Source organism: Epinephelus lanceolatus, chromosome 16, assembly GCF_041903045.1.
Source record: "Epinephelus lanceolatus isolate andai-2023 chromosome 16, ASM4190304v1, whole genome shotgun sequence".
In the NCBI taxonomy this organism is placed as follows: domain Eukaryota; kingdom Metazoa; phylum Chordata; class Actinopteri; order Perciformes; family Serranidae; genus Epinephelus; species Epinephelus lanceolatus.
This window is the reverse complement of record NC_135749.1, coordinates 21,919,659-21,937,233: the sequence shown is the minus strand read 5'-3', so window position 1 is coordinate 21,937,233 and position 17,575 is coordinate 21,919,659. Positions and strand designations below refer to the sequence as shown.

The following is a 17,575-nucleotide window of genomic DNA, read 5'->3' as shown; positions in this document are numbered from 1 at the left end:
TTTAATGCTGCCCTGAGTGTTGCCTCTCAGGTCATGAGTGGTTGTCCAAACACCATCTACAGCTTTGGATCCAATAAACAAATACCACATTTAAGTAAAGACAGGACTTCTTCTCCAGACTACAAGAAGACCAAAACTGGAAAAGGTGTGATTCTAGGAGGAACACGTGCATAAGTATGCAGTATTTGCACAAGTATTTAGGTCTAATGGGTGGATTTAATGGGTCGTGGGGATCCTTCAGTTACTTGCCTCCCGTGCACATTCTGCTTTACTGTCAATCCATGCAGCCATACTATTACCAACAACTTAATCAGATGCTTATTTGTTAGTTGGTGGTGGTTGTGTTGGGAGTAAAGCTGTCTGAGCGGCTAACCTCATGAAACAATCAGAATCGGATTTAGTGACTGTAAATAAGGTTTAATGCCAAGTAAGTTGCCTTTGTGTTTGAGTGCAGGAGAAAATAACAATAATAAGCAAAGTCAAAGAGCATGAAAATAAAAGAGAAAAATCACAATAAAAATATGAAAAAAATACCACGAAAAACAAACAGTGTACTTATTTAGTGTTTATATGATCAATGAGTAAATAATACAACAAAATCACCATAAATGCATACATTTAAATTAGCTAAGGTATATTTTCCTCTATGATAGGCTGTCAAAGGATTATGGGAGCTGTAGTTGTTGACGGTTGATGAAATTATATCCTCTAACAGTTATGTTATGTTACACACACAATAAATGTCATTGTTCATACCCCGCAGTTTATATGCAGTATATGTTCATGGGCTAATCCGGAAGTGGGTTCAGATTTATGTTCGATGGGGGGATGTCAGTTGAAAACACAGACCTGGCAACCCTTGTGACAATTGCAATTTGAACTGTAGTGGTGATGAAACGTCTTATCATTCATAAGCAGCACCGCCGACACGACTTGGGACTATTCCTTCAGCTCTGGGTGTAACGCAGCGGATGGAAACAAAGACACAAGTGACCGCAGGCTGACCAGTGATGTCAGGCAGGTAAAAACTGCGTGATTGAAGCCGCTGAAATGAGCGACAGAGCCGAAATGAAAGGGCCCGCAACCCGCCGGAGGAGGACGACCATCTCCGGTGCTGCTGGTGCTGCGCCGCCGCCAACGGCCAAACAAGCCAACGGGAGCAAGTGGCACGATGCCGGGCAGAAACCCCCACAGTGTCCCGCTAAAGCCAAAAGAGGCGAGGTGTCCAGGTATGCGAGTAACAACGGGAAGGTGGACAGAGAGGCGGACAGACACATGACACACAGTCCGAGGAGACAGAAGACTATGGTGGAAGATATTAACGAGAGACTCAGGTAACGCTTAAAGCTACGGTGACTTACAGCTATTTTTCATATTAACATTAAAGCTGTCCTACTGTGTTCATTTACAGCATGTCTCATGTAGACCAGTGTTACTTATCCCCATGATATCTCGATTTATTTTGGATATTCTTGGGCTAATTACCTTTATCACAGAGGTTTAATTAGCCTGTCTGTCAGAGGGTTGTCCTCAGATTAAAGGGGGGCACTTTAATGACAAAAACAAAGATACTGTCACCTTTAATTGCATACTGATATACAAAATAACTTTGCCTTGAGGACTGGGACATCACCTTCCATGTCCAACACCTTCCTTTGAACAAAGTAAAACTTTCTTACCTACATGTTAGTGGTATTTAACTACCACAGCTGTGGGTTAGAGCCAGGCAACATGGAGAAAATCAAATATCACAATATTTTTGACCAAAATACTTCAATATCAATATTGCAAACATAGGGTTGACTATTGGTGCTTTTGCACAATTATCACAGAGATTTTTAATAAATTGTCACCAGTAATGTGGATAAAATGAGTGAGTAAAGGCAAATAATGGAACAGTTAGATCAGTTAAATTCAGATTATTACTTCTTGACTTGCCTTTAAAACCATGAAAAGAATGGTCACAATACTTACGATATTACAGTCTCCAAAATATGTCAATGTCAATGTCTTTTGATGGTGTAAAACCTGCTTTGCATAGACATGTCAGTGTAGCACCTGGAAATAATAAGGAAATGTAGACTTACTTATAAAATGCTATGATAATCAGGCATTGTGGATTTAACAGTGGGTGTTCGTGTGTGTGTGTAAAGGGAGGTATTATTACAGCTGCTTTGCTTTCCCTGAAACTTTTACTCTGTGAAACAGAGAGGGGTAGCTGTAAGTCTGGATACATGTCAAGAGAATAAATAGTTTGTACAAGTGCGACAGTCACAATAGCCTGACCCTTACCCTAAACAATTTATGATAACACACCCACTTCTCCAGATAAGTCTTTACCTTTGAAAACATGCATTTCTATAGGAGTGAAGCCGGTTCTACCCATTGTTGTAATCTGCCAAGAACAGATGCAAAGATTGGTCCTGCAGACTGGATGATTTGTCCATGTGTAGTGTCACTTTCCTGTATTACAGCAACTGTGAAACAACAATGGCATGTGCTTTCGCAATCCTGTGCCTGCTTACTACGGTTTTGGCTGCACGTTCCTCTGCTGGTCTGGTCTTGCTGTTTGTGTCCTGGTACTCACTGAGGAAAGTTTGCTCTGTGTAAACACTGCTTCCCTTCGTTACTGTACTGAAGCCACCCCTGTCTCTTCACCTCATTTTACCTGGCTTCCTTGCGTACCTGTCTCTGTTTAATACTGCAGTATCCTCCACCTTATCTATCTGTGTACTTTCTCCTCTTACTTCTTTTCAGATTCTCCCTCCTTCTTGCTTTACATTCTTTCCTTCCTGCTCCTTGATTGACTCAACCTTTGCTTTCATCTCCTCTCTGATTTGTCTCTGTCATCTGTGATTGTGTAAAACTTATTGCCTGATGACTGAACCCACTTTTCACAATCCCCTGTGGACAATCGGGTCAATACCCTTGACCTGAATTTTCACAACTCTTTGATTGCTTGATGCACTTTCAGTACTTTTTCACTCCATTATATACATTTTGTTGCAATAAAAATGACTGAAGTGAGACAAACAGACTGAAAATTTTACCTTATTAGATAAAACATTTGACAAAGTTCTCCATTGGGGACATAAGTTGCAGTTGGGAAAAAAGTAATGGTAATGGAAAGGTAATAATCACAATATACCACAATATTTTTTTTATCTTTTATGCAGTTAATGCAATACTCAGTATATTGCAAAACATTTGAAATTGCAATAATATTGTATTACGACTTAACTATTGTGATAATATCATATCGTGGAGCCTCTGCTGATTCCCACCACTAGCCTCTATGTTTTGGAAGTGCTGCCAAATTCTTGCTTTACAGCCAGGAAAGTCTGATACAGTGCATGTGTCAAACAAACCAACACAAAACAGACAGTTAATGAATAGAAATACTTAAATATTTTACAAGCAAAGGTCTGGTAAAATGTGAAGTTTATTTTTACCATGTTGGTCAGTACATGCCGCACCCTAACTTTAACTGTAACCCTGACCCCACGAGTGACTATTCTGCAGCCTCTAAACTGAATACGAACATCATACCAACATCAAAATTAATGTTTAATTTCAAGATACAGTTGAATCTTTCCTTAGCAGTGGTTTGAGAGTGTCCAGAGGGTTGCACCCAGTTACATAATCCTCGAGCTCATGGAGACAAACAGGCAGAAAGGAATGCAAAGAGCTTGATCGACCCTAAAAACCATCAATTAAACTGTTGACTCTGTGTTTCCATGCAGTTGCCACGTCCTCCAGGAGTCTCTCTTGAGTTCGGCCAGTGGCTACAGCAACTACAGAGGAATCCTTAACTGGTGTGTTGTCATGCTGGTGAGTCAAACTACGTGTCTGTTCAGAAGTGAAAATGTGCTGCATTGTGACTTCCACAAACTGCATGTCATTAGTAATGCAGTACCCCGGCACATCTGTTGCTCCAAACGCCATCAAACTGTGACACACACATCTTGTCTGTTTGAGTTGTCTGTGAGGAGTCTGATAAGTCGTCTTTAACGTTATCTCATTACATACATGCACAGTTACTCCCACATGGCATGGTTTGCTGTTTCCTGTACATTCTCATTTCTACAACTTTGATTAAGAGGGTTGATTAGTTACAGTTAAAGAGTGTACTTTATGAGTCGAACTTTCACTCTCATCACACTTTTTGTTAGATGCACATATATTCAGGGTGTTCTGGTGTACCTACAGTGACTATTCCAAGGATTGCAGTGACAGACAAGGTGTATATATCAAGCACAAAATAAGGAACATCATCTCTAAGTTGCAGGAGCGAGATGATTACAGGATGCAGAGTATGAAGCATCTATGAATACAAACAAACATAAAAAGTGTTGAAGTTTTAGTGTCTTCTTTAATTCGACCCATATCCATTAGTATTATATAATAATACTTTAAATCCTTGGTTTTAATAGTCACATGGTTTAATAGAATATAACACCACTTGCAGTACTTGCATGCCTGATTGATGTTTTTCTACAGCATCTTCTGCTCAAAGCGGAGTTGGCATGCTTGGCCAGTGAAGTTGTTTTTCTATGAAATTCTAAAATAAAACATGAAGCCAAAAGATTAATCGCCTAGCAGGAAATTGTTATTTATAGCTCTGGGAAAAAAATCCCCTGTGTGCATGACAGTTTATGCTTACAAATCTTAAGCTTGCTAGTACAAACTGAGAGGAAAAACTTGAAAGCAGCAACAGAAGCTGGCTGAGAAAATATATAAGAGCAGAGCAGCACTCCATATGACAATAGAATAAAGTAGCAGAAGCTCCTGTTAAAACGAGCTATGCTGCATATTGGGGCTGGGCAATATGAAGATATTGTTACAGAGATATGAGACTACTATCATCTTATATTTTGGATATTATATCATGATATGTCATAAATGGTGTCTTTTTCCCTCATTTTAAAGGCTGCATTAGAGTAAAGGGATGTAAATTTATCAACTTACCAGATTTTTCTATTTGTTTTAATGCTTGCCTTAACCCACTTAGTCATTATATCCACATTATTGATGATTTTGTCTCCCAGTCCTAGCATTAATGAAATGCTTCTGAGGAGAATTAAAAATATAGAGATATACATCAAGTATTTAGATACAGCTGAAAAATATTGTGATATGAATTTCAGAATATTGCCCAGCCCTACTAAATACACCGATCAGCCAAAACATTAAAACCACTGACAGGTGAAGTGAACACACTGATCATCTTGTTACAGTGCAATGTTCTGTTAAGAAATCTTGGGTTCTGACATTCATGTGGATGCCACCAGACATGCTCCACCCACTAAAACACCAGTGCAGACCAGGCCACCCCCCTTATTGCAACAGCACTCCCCAGTAGCTGTGGCCCTCCAGCAGGATAATGCACCATGCCATACTGCAAACATTGCTCAGGAATGGTCCAAGGAACGTGATAAAGAGCTCAAGGCATCAACCTGGCCTCCAAATTCCCCAGATCCCCATCTGATCACACATCTGTGGGACATGCTGGTACCCCACTTCACAACCCACAGGACTCAAAAGATCTGAAACTAATGCCCTGGTGCCAGACACCAAGGGACACCCTCCAGGGGTCCTGTGTCCTTGACAGGTCAGAGCCAAGTCCGGTCAAAGGAGGACCCACTGTGGACCGGGGGTACTTCTGGGGTACCAGCACATCCCTCAAATGTTCAGTCAGGTTGGGATCTGGGGTATTTGGAGGTCAGTTCGACACCTTGAGGTCTTACTCCCGTTCCTCTTGTCATCTTGTCAGCGTTTTTTTTTCTTTGGTGTGGCAGGGTGCATTGTCCTGCTAGGGGGCACTGCCATCAATGAGTGCTGTTGCCATGAGGGGGTTTATTTTGTCTGCAGCGGTGATCGGGTGGGTGGAGCACGTCAAGTAGCATCCACATGAATGCCAGGACCAAAGGTCTCCCAGCAGAACATTGCACTGTAAAAAGATGATCAATGTTATTCACTTCACCCACCACTGGTTTTAATGTTTTGGCTGATCGTTGTATACTGTACACATGTGCAGCCACTGTTCTAGACGAGGTTAAACATTGTTAATGGGCCAGGATGTACTGTGGTCCGTGGCATTTATTGCAGGGACTCCGGCAGTGGCTTTTCCTTTCTTTTTTTAAAGGGGGGGGGGGGGGGGGGGGGCATTTTTTGCCTTTATTTGATAGGAAAGCGAAGTGTGAAGTGGGGAGAGAGAGTGACATGCAGCAAAGGGCCACAGGCTGGAATCGAACCCGGGCCACTGCGGCAACAGCCTTGTACATGGGGCGCCTGCTCTATCCATTAAGTCACCAACGCCCCAGTGGCTTTTCAGAACTATCATAAAACATAAGGATGATGGAATGCTAGTTGGTTTGAGATCTTGACTGTATTGCCCTCCCTGACCTGCCTGACCCCCATCTTTGACAGTTGTGTTAGATGCAGAATATTACAGTCTCTGTTCAAGTTGCAGTAGTGATCAAAGACATGTCTCTGTCATGTATGTATGAAAATATCCAGTTAGCTATAATCCTAATGAAACTGATGAAGACAGCCACTACAAATGGAGCTCTATATATGTGTGCAATGTGCATGCTTTGCATACATGGTTGCATGCACAAGAGTCATTTTTCCCTGCATTTGCACAATAATACGTCAGCGTATATATGTGGCTGCTTTGTGGTGTATTTCTATGTTTTTTCCCCAAATCAAGCCTAATTTTGCAGTTCTGTGACAGGATTAATCCTGTCTTTGAAAGTTTCTATTGCTGTGACGACCACGTCCTCTACTTTGTGGTCACCAGGGACGGCTGAAACCGCTCGGTTCAGACTGTTTTTAGGAAGCCTCAAGGATTAGGCTGTAAGAGTGTGAAGTGGAACCACAGTCACTCTGTGTGTGTGTGTGTGTGTGTGTGTGTGTGTGTGAGACTCTGTCTGTGTGTCTGCGAGTCTGTGTCTGTGTGTACAGTTTAGGAGCTTAGTTGTGTAATTTGTCCTCAATAACCAGGACCGTCGGCTAAATTCTTAAAATGTCAGCTGCAGGAGCACATTTCTAGAGATCAGAGATTACATGTGTTGTTATACTTCCTTGATTTTTACACTCTGGATGTTGAAGCTAAGTGTTTACAGATATTACTAATTCAGTTCATGCACAACCTCCTGTAAAATAATTTAAAAAAAACAGCTGCACTTCTTCTTTCAATTCTCTTAAAGTGCTCGTGCAGTGGGCGTGCATGTTTGTGAGTGATATCAGACTGCTCTTGTTGAACAAGACTTTCTCCAGTTGTTTGGACAATGAATAAAAGTGCAAACTGTGTGCATTACTGATGTTTCCATCTGGCAACTGGGGAATCCATGAAGAGGCTTTGACTTAATTAGGGCGTTCATGGAAGCACTCTTGAATCTTGTTATCTAAAATGGCCCCACATTTCTTGTTTCTTACAGCAGCCATTGTCAGCCTGTAATGACATGTCAGGATGACGAACAGCATCCAAACTGTCTTTGGTCTGCTGGCATAAACCTGCCCATTTCAAGGTTTAAAGCACCCACTAAAAATACACACACACACACACACACACACACACACACACACACACACACACATTGTTATGCAGATTTGAATTGGTGCTAAAACATCTGAGCTTTGAACCCACAAAAACATTAGTGTTTTAAGACACTGTGTGCCTGGATGTGCAGCCAAACAGACCATGTGAGTAGCTTAAATGACCACAGCAAAACTTAACAGTGCTAGCTGCAGATTTATCACATTCAGTTTCTGAGCATATACCAAAACTGGTAAGACAGGTTTGCTCAGAAGTAAAGGAAAGGCTAGTTTGCTAATTTAATTTACTGGTCTTTCAACAACTTATATAATGAATGCAAACTTCTAAGTGCTTATGTAGATGCAGTCTTTGCTGTGTGTTGAAGGAAAACCTCAAACAGAAGACCTGAACCAATGTAAAATGTTTGATCATTCAATCTTTGCTGGCACCAGGTCATCTCTCAGGTCTGCTTTGTATGTCGGGCTCCTGAAGTTCAGCCAATCCCAACAGCTCTTTCTATTTTTAACCTTACCGACCATGTATTTGATACGTTGCTTCTATCCACAGCTAAGGACACTGAGATACAGTTTAATTAAGTTAAATAACTGAAACTTTATCACCATGTGTCATCTGGTTCATACAGTGTCATAACTGTTGTTTAAATCATATCACAGATTATTCAAAGGTGGCATAAAAATGGCCTATAGATTGTGAATTTTGTGTTACTTGGATATTATTTGATAAGCTGAGACATCTTGTCCTTCAAAATAAGGAAAAAAAACAATTTTAATGTCTTATCATGTGTTTTATTACTGAGAAAATTGCAAATGATTACAAAGGTAATTAGATAAGAAAACGTGTTCAACTCAGAGTATAGATATTCTAATCTTTGGGTGCTAAAAGACTTGATCTAACAAATCAAACAGAAAGATATTCATTTTTAATTATTGACACAAGATAACATTCCTGAGACTGAGCGATTGAATGAGCTCTACTGACTGCAAGACAGATAACAGCAGAAAAACACCTTACAGTAATTACAGCTGGACAGAAATGTTTCTTTAACCAGGCAGCCTGTGTTCAGTTACTAGACCCGCTGCTGAAGTGTCTTTGAGAAAGACACTGATCCCTGCTAAATCCCTGGGTGGTGCTCTGTATCTGACTTTGCATACTGACCTCCCTCAGCACAGGGACAATATACAGTTTGTACAGACAGGCACAGTTGTACAGTTAAATCATTGTGAAATCACATTTTGCAATGTTCTCTTTAAATGCTCTGCACAGGCCACTGTCCCAATAATGGCGTCCTAATACGTGATGGTCCACTCTTGTCCATGCTGAAGGCTACTAAGGCAAAGGTGACTGGTTCGGACAAAAGACATAGTTGAATCTTAACCACATTGCTGCAGGATGTTGGCAGGCCAGTGGGCTGAGGTGTAACATGCCACATAATTACTACAGCATGACCTTATCGCGTGTCATACCCTCATTGTACACGTTATCTTATCTGTCTCTTTATGTATTGAACGTGCCATAAAATGATCTAAAAAATACATGTATACATGCTATACATATGCAGTGTTGGCTCTGTGTAGAGGGGTTGGTGGTCAGGTTTATCTCAGATAGCTCAGATAGCCAGAGCTGGACTTGGACCTTGAACTTTAATACATAATATAATGATAAACTCATTTTACTTGACACATTTTAACAGAGTTAGCAGCAGCAGGGTCAACAGATCATGTGGATATCACCGTCTAAATATGCATCGCTAATTTTGCTGTTTCCGTAAGTTTCTCAGCATAATGGCAGCTTTCACACAGGACAGGTGTGTGTACCTGTGTGTACTGTGTGTACTGTGGGCAGCGGCTCCTTAACCATCCAAAATCACAGTTGTTTTTCAAGGAAACATTTTGTTTTTGTTTTGAACAACTCACTCAAGCACATCGCAATCTGCAGACTAATCACGAGCAGAGCTGTGGGCAAAGAAAATGATAAGCCAGATTTATAGCAGGGGGCTGAAAATATTATTTGGGTGTTAAACAAAGACCAGATTTAGTGAACGGCCGAAGAGAAAACAACCTTGTTGATACTGTGAACTGTGCTCATTACCTCCTGTTGGCTGTTTTGTCCTCTCTTGCAGGTGCTTAGTAACGCACGCCTCTTCTTGGAGAACATCATAAAGTGAGTAAGCTACACAAACCTACATTAATGTTATGTATATACTGTGCACAAGCTGGTGCTGCTTGAACTCACTCCCATTACATTACATTACATTAACTAACTCAACAGGAACAGGATCTAGATGTCATCATCTAAACAAACGATTAGAACCATGTTCTCTTCTCCTGTCTAGATATGGCATCTTGGTGGACCCAATCCAAGTAGTGTCTCTCTTCTTGAAGGACCCCTATAGCTGGCCAGCACCTTGCCTCGTCATCGGTATGGAGCATTCATTTGACTGCATGAGTGTTGTGTAAACAGATGTTAAATGACTTGTAGCGTTTGTCCTTCTGTAACCTCTGGATGGATGTTTAGGTTTAACTTGTGTTGTACCTGTTATTCTTGTACTTAAATCAGAGAACACTAGTCTTTATCACTGTAACACAAAGTGTTATTGTTGTGATAAAACATGTTTACAGGCTCTCCATGTCCCAAACGGGTGATCTGGTACAGGAGATTTATTGAGCCAGATGGTCAAAGACAGCATATAAAAGCACTGTTAGCATGAGTTCCTGTCCTGAATAGTCTACCAGGCTGTTATTGATTATTTACCCAAAGAAGGTTGACTCCTGACATTGTCTTTTTTGCGGCAACAACTGGCTTTATCCACCCAGGTAAACAGATTATGCAAAGGTGAATGAATATAGTTGTCCTCAGGAGGGATACAATCTGACTTATTGTACAGGGTAACAGTGAAGACAATCAGTTTGCTGTAGCTGATGAATGAGCGCTGTCTGCTCTGTGTTTCAGTGTCGAATGTGTTCATCTTAGCAGCCTTGTACACAGAGAGGCGCCTGGCTGTGGTGAGTACAGCGACTTGCACACACATTGTCCTAGGCTCAACTCTTGGTGACACAAATCTAATTCCTCAGTTCAGTTTGCTTTTGCAACATTTACCGATTAACTGCTGTGACCTTTGACTCCACCTGTGGATCGCAAAGACATAAGGGTGAAATTATAACTGTGTTCATGGTTTTGTCACAGTTAGATGAACTGTTTCAATCACTGTTTAGGGATTTCTAATCAAGGATGTTTGCCTGAGACAGGGATATTACACATCCTGTAGTCTACACATTAAACTCAGTGTCACAGCACCTCCCTTCTTTATACCTGCTCTGAACTCTGATAAGAACGCCACTGCTGGTTCAGATTAGATTAGATACAATCTAGAACGCTTCCGACAAATGCAATATTTTAATTGTAAAAGGGACATTAGATCCAAGCTGTGTTTCTCTTATTAAAAGAAAAAATAATGAAAGCGTTGTACAGTCACAGGTCAAAGGATGCTTCTGTTTTCCTTTCTTCATTTCTAGGGTACCATTTCCGAATCGACAGGACTTCTTCTTCACTTTTTTAACCTGTCATCATTGATGATCTTCCCCACAGTCACTGTGCTCACTGTGGACTCCATGACCCCAGGTACACACCAGATGTATCCATGTTTACTTACTGTGATAAAAAGACATAAATAAAGCATTTAAATAAGAATTTTTTTACACACACACCAGAGTGCTCCTTTCATCCATCATTTATTGCTCTTAGTCAATGGTCCATTGTTTGTGCGTGTGTTCCAGTGGGTGCTTTGCTCTCCCTAACAATCGACACAGTGCTGCTTCTCAAGCTGTACTCCTACCAAGACACCAACAGGTGGTGTCGAGAAATCAGGCAAGCGAAAGCCAAGAGACTAACGCGATCATACTCATGTAAGTATATCAGCATGAACTGTCAAAGAAATGTTACCTACATTGTAAGCAGGCACACATGTCAAGTACAGGACAAGAGCAAAGGTATGAGAGGCTCTTGAGCAGGACTTTTAACCCCAGAGTTGCTGCAAGGAAGGTTTAAAAAATGGATTCACACACACACGAATATCAGAGCATACTAACAGGATTATTTTGTTTGGGTTTGTTTAATACTGTGCTGCTACTACCATCCAGTGGTGACAAGACAATCTGCAACTTTGGGCAATAAAACACTGTCATCCACGCAGACAGAGATCAAAGTTGTGTGTTTTAAAGCTATTTTAATCCTAAAAGCAACACGATGGCTTTATCTCCTCGCTGTAGCAGCAGGGATAAACCAACTACACACATAGAAACCCTTGAAATCCAACATGCTAATCGTCTGTTGTGCTTATAATGTAATTTGGTGGGTTGTTGTAGAAAAATGAAGGTCTGGTAGTTTTTGAAATGAGCTTGTGATGTTGTGTGCTTTAGGTCCATCCGTGGCGCAGTCCAATGGATCAGCAGTTCATAGTCATGTCTCCTACCCAGGCAACCTCACCCACAGAGGTACATGTGATGTCTGCAGGGACATAAACAGTTTTTAAATGAAACACTGTAACGATCAATAACCTTAAAATTAACATTTTGTTTCTGTGTTTGTCTTTAGACATGTACTACTTTGTCTTTGCCCCAACGCTTTGCTACCAGCTCAACTTCCCACGGTCATCTCGAATACGCAAAAGGTTCCTGATGAGGAGACTTTTTGAAATGGTGAGAGAGAACACACACACACACACACACACACACACACACACACACACATACATTGTGTATGTTCTCCTAACAAACATTTAGATAATTTATTGTTGACATTTGTGAATTGATGCCGATTCGTTCACGTCTGCATCGCGATCCATCTAAGAAGTGATTATTTCCCCTTGTCTCTCTCTTGTAGCTTTTCTTCACGCAGCTGTTGGTGGGATTGATACAGCAGGTAACATTAGCATGACTTGAATCACACAGACAAGAGCTCAGAAAATTCTCTGCACACACACACACACATTGAAACACAACGTTCAACAGGAAGTCGTGGAAATATTTGTCTATTTAAATCTGTTTTTACCTTTAAAACAATGTAAAGCAATTTTCATTTGTGTTTCCCAGTGGATGGTTCCCACTATACAGAACTCAATGAAACCTTTCCAGGTGCGTACACACCACGGCACTGAACTGTATATGAAGATAAATAATCCTCAGGAGAGCACGAAGCAAGGGATCATAATTAATTTTGTGTTGAGGGCAAAACATTGTTATAAAAAAAATGTTGTTGTTTGTGTCTCTCACAGGAAATGGACTTTTCTAGGATGATGGAGCGCCTCCTAAAGTTAGCTGTGAGTATCAGTGCTTTACACAATAAAAACAATAACCATAGTTAAAAAAGTAAATAAGTAAGTTAAAATAAATAAATAAGTAACGAAGTGAAGAATATGCCAGCTAAAAATAAAAAATAAAAAACAGATTAATAAGAATAAATAAATAAATAAATACACAATAATCATAAATACAAAATTTAAAAAATAAAATAAAATGAAAAAATAAATAATAAAAATAAAATTAGATAAAATACAATAAAAGACAGCTCAATTTAAAGCCAGGCTAAAAAGGTAGGTTTGAATTTGCTTTTTAAAATATCAACACTTGTAATTGGGGCTTTTAATATATATTTCTATTATTTTTATTTCAACACCTATTTTTTTCACATACTTGTGTACATAATAGTCCTGTTTATGTTTTTTTCCTAATGTAGATCTCTGAACATGGAAACAGAGCAGAAATAAAATTGCTTGGGGCTTTTAATACAGTGTTCGGATCTCTTGACTGATTATAACTTCATAATTAAAAATCTTAAAAGAAATTAAAGTGAATAATACCGTTTAATCTTGCAAATTGAACCCTGGGGTCGTCTTGTAACTGTCTCATGTGTATCAGGACTTTGTGTATGAGAGAAGGGGTAGCAACATGACAACTATAGTGTAACCACACCAACCCAGGCACCTCCTCTTTCCTAACTTATCCCCTGACCCTGTCCTTTCCTCTCCTCTTCTCCCCCTCACCTCCCCTCTGCTCTCCTCCTATCCTTGTCCTCTCCCAGGTCCCTAACCATCTGATATGGTTAATATTCTTCTATTGGTTTTTCCACTCTTCTTTGAACTTTGTGGCAGAGCTGATGCAGTTTGGAGACAGAGAGTTTTACAAAGACTGGTGGTGAGTCAGAGGAACATTGAGTCACTCATCAGCCATCATCCAGATCACTCAATGCCAAATTCTCACACTGTGCCATTTTTGGTCACTGCAGGAACTCCGAGACTGTCACATATTTCTGGTCCAACTGGAATATCCCAGTTCACAAGTGGTGTCTGAGGTGAGCACACACACTTTCTACATCTCTCCATGGCATTGACATCCCGTTTGATGTTTTGGTCTCGCATTCTTGTTGTAATCTGGGTAAAATAAAATCCAAAACTACAATGATAAAAGAAATGGAAGTGTGGGCAGGCATTTATCTAAGAGATAAAGATCAGTGTAACTTGTCAAGTGTCTGTGTTTGTGCTTAATCATGTCTGTGTGTATTACAGACACTTCTATAAGCCCATGTTGAGGAGGGGGGTCAATAAGTTTCTGGCTCAAACCGCTGTCTTCCTGGTGTCTGCCTTCTTCCATGAGGTAAACCAGCAGCATTAAGTGTGACACAAAACACTACCAAAGTCTGACAGTTGTGAGGTGCTGCTGCTGAGTCAGTTTGATGTTGTGTATGTTTTTCAAAAATAATTAAGTGTATTTCTTTCTCTATCTTCTTCAGCTCCTGGTGAGCGTTCCGCTGAAAATGTTCCGACTGTGGGCCTTTATGGGAATGATGGCTCAGGTAAGATACGTCGAACGGTCACAAACCATTTTGCCTCCTCTGCTGTAGACCAACACACTTTGACCTCTGCACTTTAATCTCCTCAGGTGCCTCTGGCGTGGTTTGTGGGTCGATATTTGAACGGAAACTACGGCAACGCTGCTGTGTGGATGTCACTCATCATCGGCCAGCCTGTCGCCGTGTTGATGTACGTCCATGACTACTATATCATTCATTATGGGAGCACTGCGCATGTTCCCACAGCACACACATAAACATGTCTGAGTCATGTTAGAAACACACACACACACACACACACACACACACACATACACACATATATATATACACCAGCCTGGACAACTCAATAACTGAATGCGGAGTAAGTTAAGGTAACTTTAATAGGAAACTCTGCTAATATGGACCTGTCTGTGAAGAGCAGCAACTGCAGGAAAAATGTTTTTGACTTGTTGATTTTTGCACTACAGAGAAATGAACCATGGTTTATCAGGATATGATTCCAACAACATGAGAAGTACTTGCTTTAAAGAGGTAATCCACCTTATGTCGTCAGCCAAGCCTTGAGATCTCGAGTGAAACAGCACTTGGATCTCTGGTATTGAACGTGATCCTTCACTGTCAGACTAAAAACAAGTAAATGTGTGGTGCTGAGATTTCCTGAAGTGTCTAATATTAGTGGTTGATGAATCATGAGCTCAAAGATTAGGTGCAATTTCTTAAAACTTTAAAAGCACTTCAAAAATGGAAACTGCTTCTTACCAAACACTCCTCAAGTTCCGGAAAATGCACCTTGTGTGCAAGAAATGTGAACCACTGCCGAGCGAGCACAAGCCAAAGGAGGATCCTGCCTCCACAGAGCTGCTGTGAAAATGTTTCTTTTTTGTATGTGGTCGAGAAGTCACTTTTTCCCAAAGGCAATAGAGAAAATGATGACGCCGGATAAACAGGCTTAAAAATTGCCATTTAGGATGTCTCCAGGTTTCAAAATTGACCACAGTGAGGTCTTTTTAAACATACATTCTGTCCTGTATCCCTGTCTTTTTGATGCAGTGCAGTTGTTCAGTATTACAGAAGTTTATAATAAAAGATGGTTAAATGCAGTAGAGGCTAAAAAGTGAAGGAGAAAGCGTAGACGGACGTTTTTGTGACCTTAATTTGTACAGTCGTTGAACTCCAGGCAGCCTCTCTTCTTCTGTCAACTCCAAACATCAATGCAAGCTCTTGTTAATGCAACACTACATGCTACTGGTGTTATTTGTCTTGACTTTAGTGTCTTCTTTGTGTTGGATTTGCATTGGATTATTTTATACTTTGTATGATTTTATGTGTCCGTACGACAGTCTGCAGTTATGTTGTGCCAAATTACAATTTATGTTGAATTTTATTTTCAATGAATGATTTAATGCAGTAGTTGATTTACTGATTTGAACCAATGAATGTTATTTGCACTTTAAAGCGATGCATGCTGTTGACTAAAGCAATAGATTTCTACGAATGTATACTTTAAGTTATATCGATCGTGCGAGGAAAATATGTTTTGTTCAAATGAGTTGTATTTTTTGAAATTTGCATGTTGACATTTTGTTGTCATGTAAAGTTGGCTCAATTTTTATTTTTATTCAAAGTAAAACAGCAGCAGAGGTAATACTAAGAGTTTCAAATAGCCCTTTACTGCCAGAGGTTTTTTTAGTATTGAAATTCTAAAGAGTCCATTTCTTGGTTGAAACTGTCTTAATAGCTGCCAGTATGGATGTTGCCATATCTTAGTTAAATTTTATGTTCTTTTACATTATTTTTTGTTTTATTTGTTTTAATTTTCTTTCCAAATACACAGTAACAGCTGACTGACCATGGTAAATCGGAGTCTTTTCATTCTAAGATTTATTCTCTTTCAGGGAGAGCACTGTTCTTAAATTATAACACCAGTTACCAAAGAGACTGTGTGTTAGCATTTCTTATTCAAATTAACAAGTGCCTGCTGTAAAAATATGCTTCACTTCAAAATATAAAGAACTATAAATACCCAAAGTTTCATTTAAAAAGAAAAGACAGGCCGAATACTTACAATGGACATGAATTTCCTAATCTGTATCATCTGTAGCCAATTGATTCAGAATGCTTTAATATTCATGGTGTTTAGAAATGTTTACGAATTGAAGTCTTATTGCCCGTAGTTTAAATTCTTGTCTAAATGCAACCTGACCCTTTAAGAGTATAATACCTTTTGTTAAAAGTTAATTTTTAAAGCAGTGATTTCTAAGTTTTTGTAAAAAGATGTTATGTTAGAGGAGAGCCTTACTGAAGAGTCGTGCATTAACTTTATCATGTTATTGTTTTTTCAGTGCACACATCACCTTTAATTTCTGTCAGTCTGACACTGCGACCCTGTTAAAAATCTGTGTGAATTTTGTGAACTGAGCAATGGTGAGCTCATGACATTCGTCCAACCTTTTAATGTTTTAAATAGAGTGAACATCTGAGGATTATATCTAAGGCAGCACATGTAGCAATGATGTCTTGAGAACTATATTAACTACGGTGTCTCAGTGCAGAGAGCTGCTGTCTGGGCAGCAGAGTTTTGGTGCATTCTCCTCTTAGTTGTGGGAAAAACTAAAACACTAAACAGTAAAATTACCTAAGTCAGTTGATGTAAGAATATAATGGCAACATAAACAGAAGTCAAATTATTAAAACTTTAGTCGTTTACTTTTAATTCTGCCTTGCTTTATTTTGTTTTTTCTGAGTTTCCTCTGAGTGTAACATGGAAAGCATCATCCCCACAGCTTTAAATGGGACTCTCAAAAACTCTTCAGTGAATATGTTGCATCTCCCACTTTGTTTTAATTCACCTTGCACTTCCTGTTTCCACATTAATGCACTGTGTCTGCTCTTGAAATAGGAGTTGAAAATGCTGAGGGTGCTGCTCTGTGTTGAACTGTATTCTAAGTATTTTTTTTTTCTTTTGGGATGATTGTTCGCTGCAATATGTAGTAAAAATGAATGTATTACTGATTTGTTCATACTGTACACAGAAATCCAAAGTGAAACAAAAATTATATGTTTTGGGAATGCAAATCATTTTCATAGCTGTCCACTTGAAATTATTTGTGTCATTTGATAAAGATTATTTATATATGATGAATGGACTCGTCTACTTCCTTGCCTTCA

General features: G+C 39.6%; 1 protein-coding gene across 1 annotated transcript; it reads left to right on the top strand.

Moving 5' to 3' along the window:
- Positions 1-861: 861 nt before the first annotated feature.
- On the top strand, positions 862-17,549 carry dgat1a (diacylglycerol O-acyltransferase 1a). The gene is made up of 17 exons (XM_033637310.2): positions 862-1,334; positions 3,744-3,831; positions 9,681-9,721; positions 9,894-9,979; positions 10,511-10,563; positions 11,074-11,179; positions 11,335-11,463; positions 11,977-12,051; positions 12,152-12,255; positions 12,440-12,478; positions 12,649-12,690; positions 12,831-12,875; positions 13,637-13,749; positions 13,841-13,906; positions 14,121-14,208; positions 14,345-14,407; positions 14,494-17,549. Exons 1-17 carry the CDS (start codon positions 1,051-1,053, stop codon positions 14,659-14,661), a joined length of 1,590 nt encoding a protein of 529 aa, XP_033493201.2. The 5' UTR covers positions 862-1,050; the 3' UTR covers positions 14,662-17,549.
- Positions 17,550-17,575: the final 26 nt, after the last annotated feature.

What these genes read in the sequence shown, in the direction of transcription:
- dgat1a (XM_033637310.2), top strand. Translation starts at nt 1,051, where the DNA reads ATGAGCGACAGAGCCGAAATGAAAGGGCCCGCAACCCGCCGGAGGAGG. An exon ending in CAGAGAGGCGCCTGGCTGTG is followed by an intron (nt 10,564 to 11,073) that starts GTGAGTACAGCG and finishes CTTCATTTCTAG; the next exon opens with GGTACCATTTCCGAATCGAC. An exon ending in TTATGGGAATGATGGCTCAG is followed by an intron (nt 14,408 to 14,493) that starts GTAAGATACGTC and finishes TAATCTCCTCAG; the next exon opens with GTGCCTCTGGCGTGGTTTGT.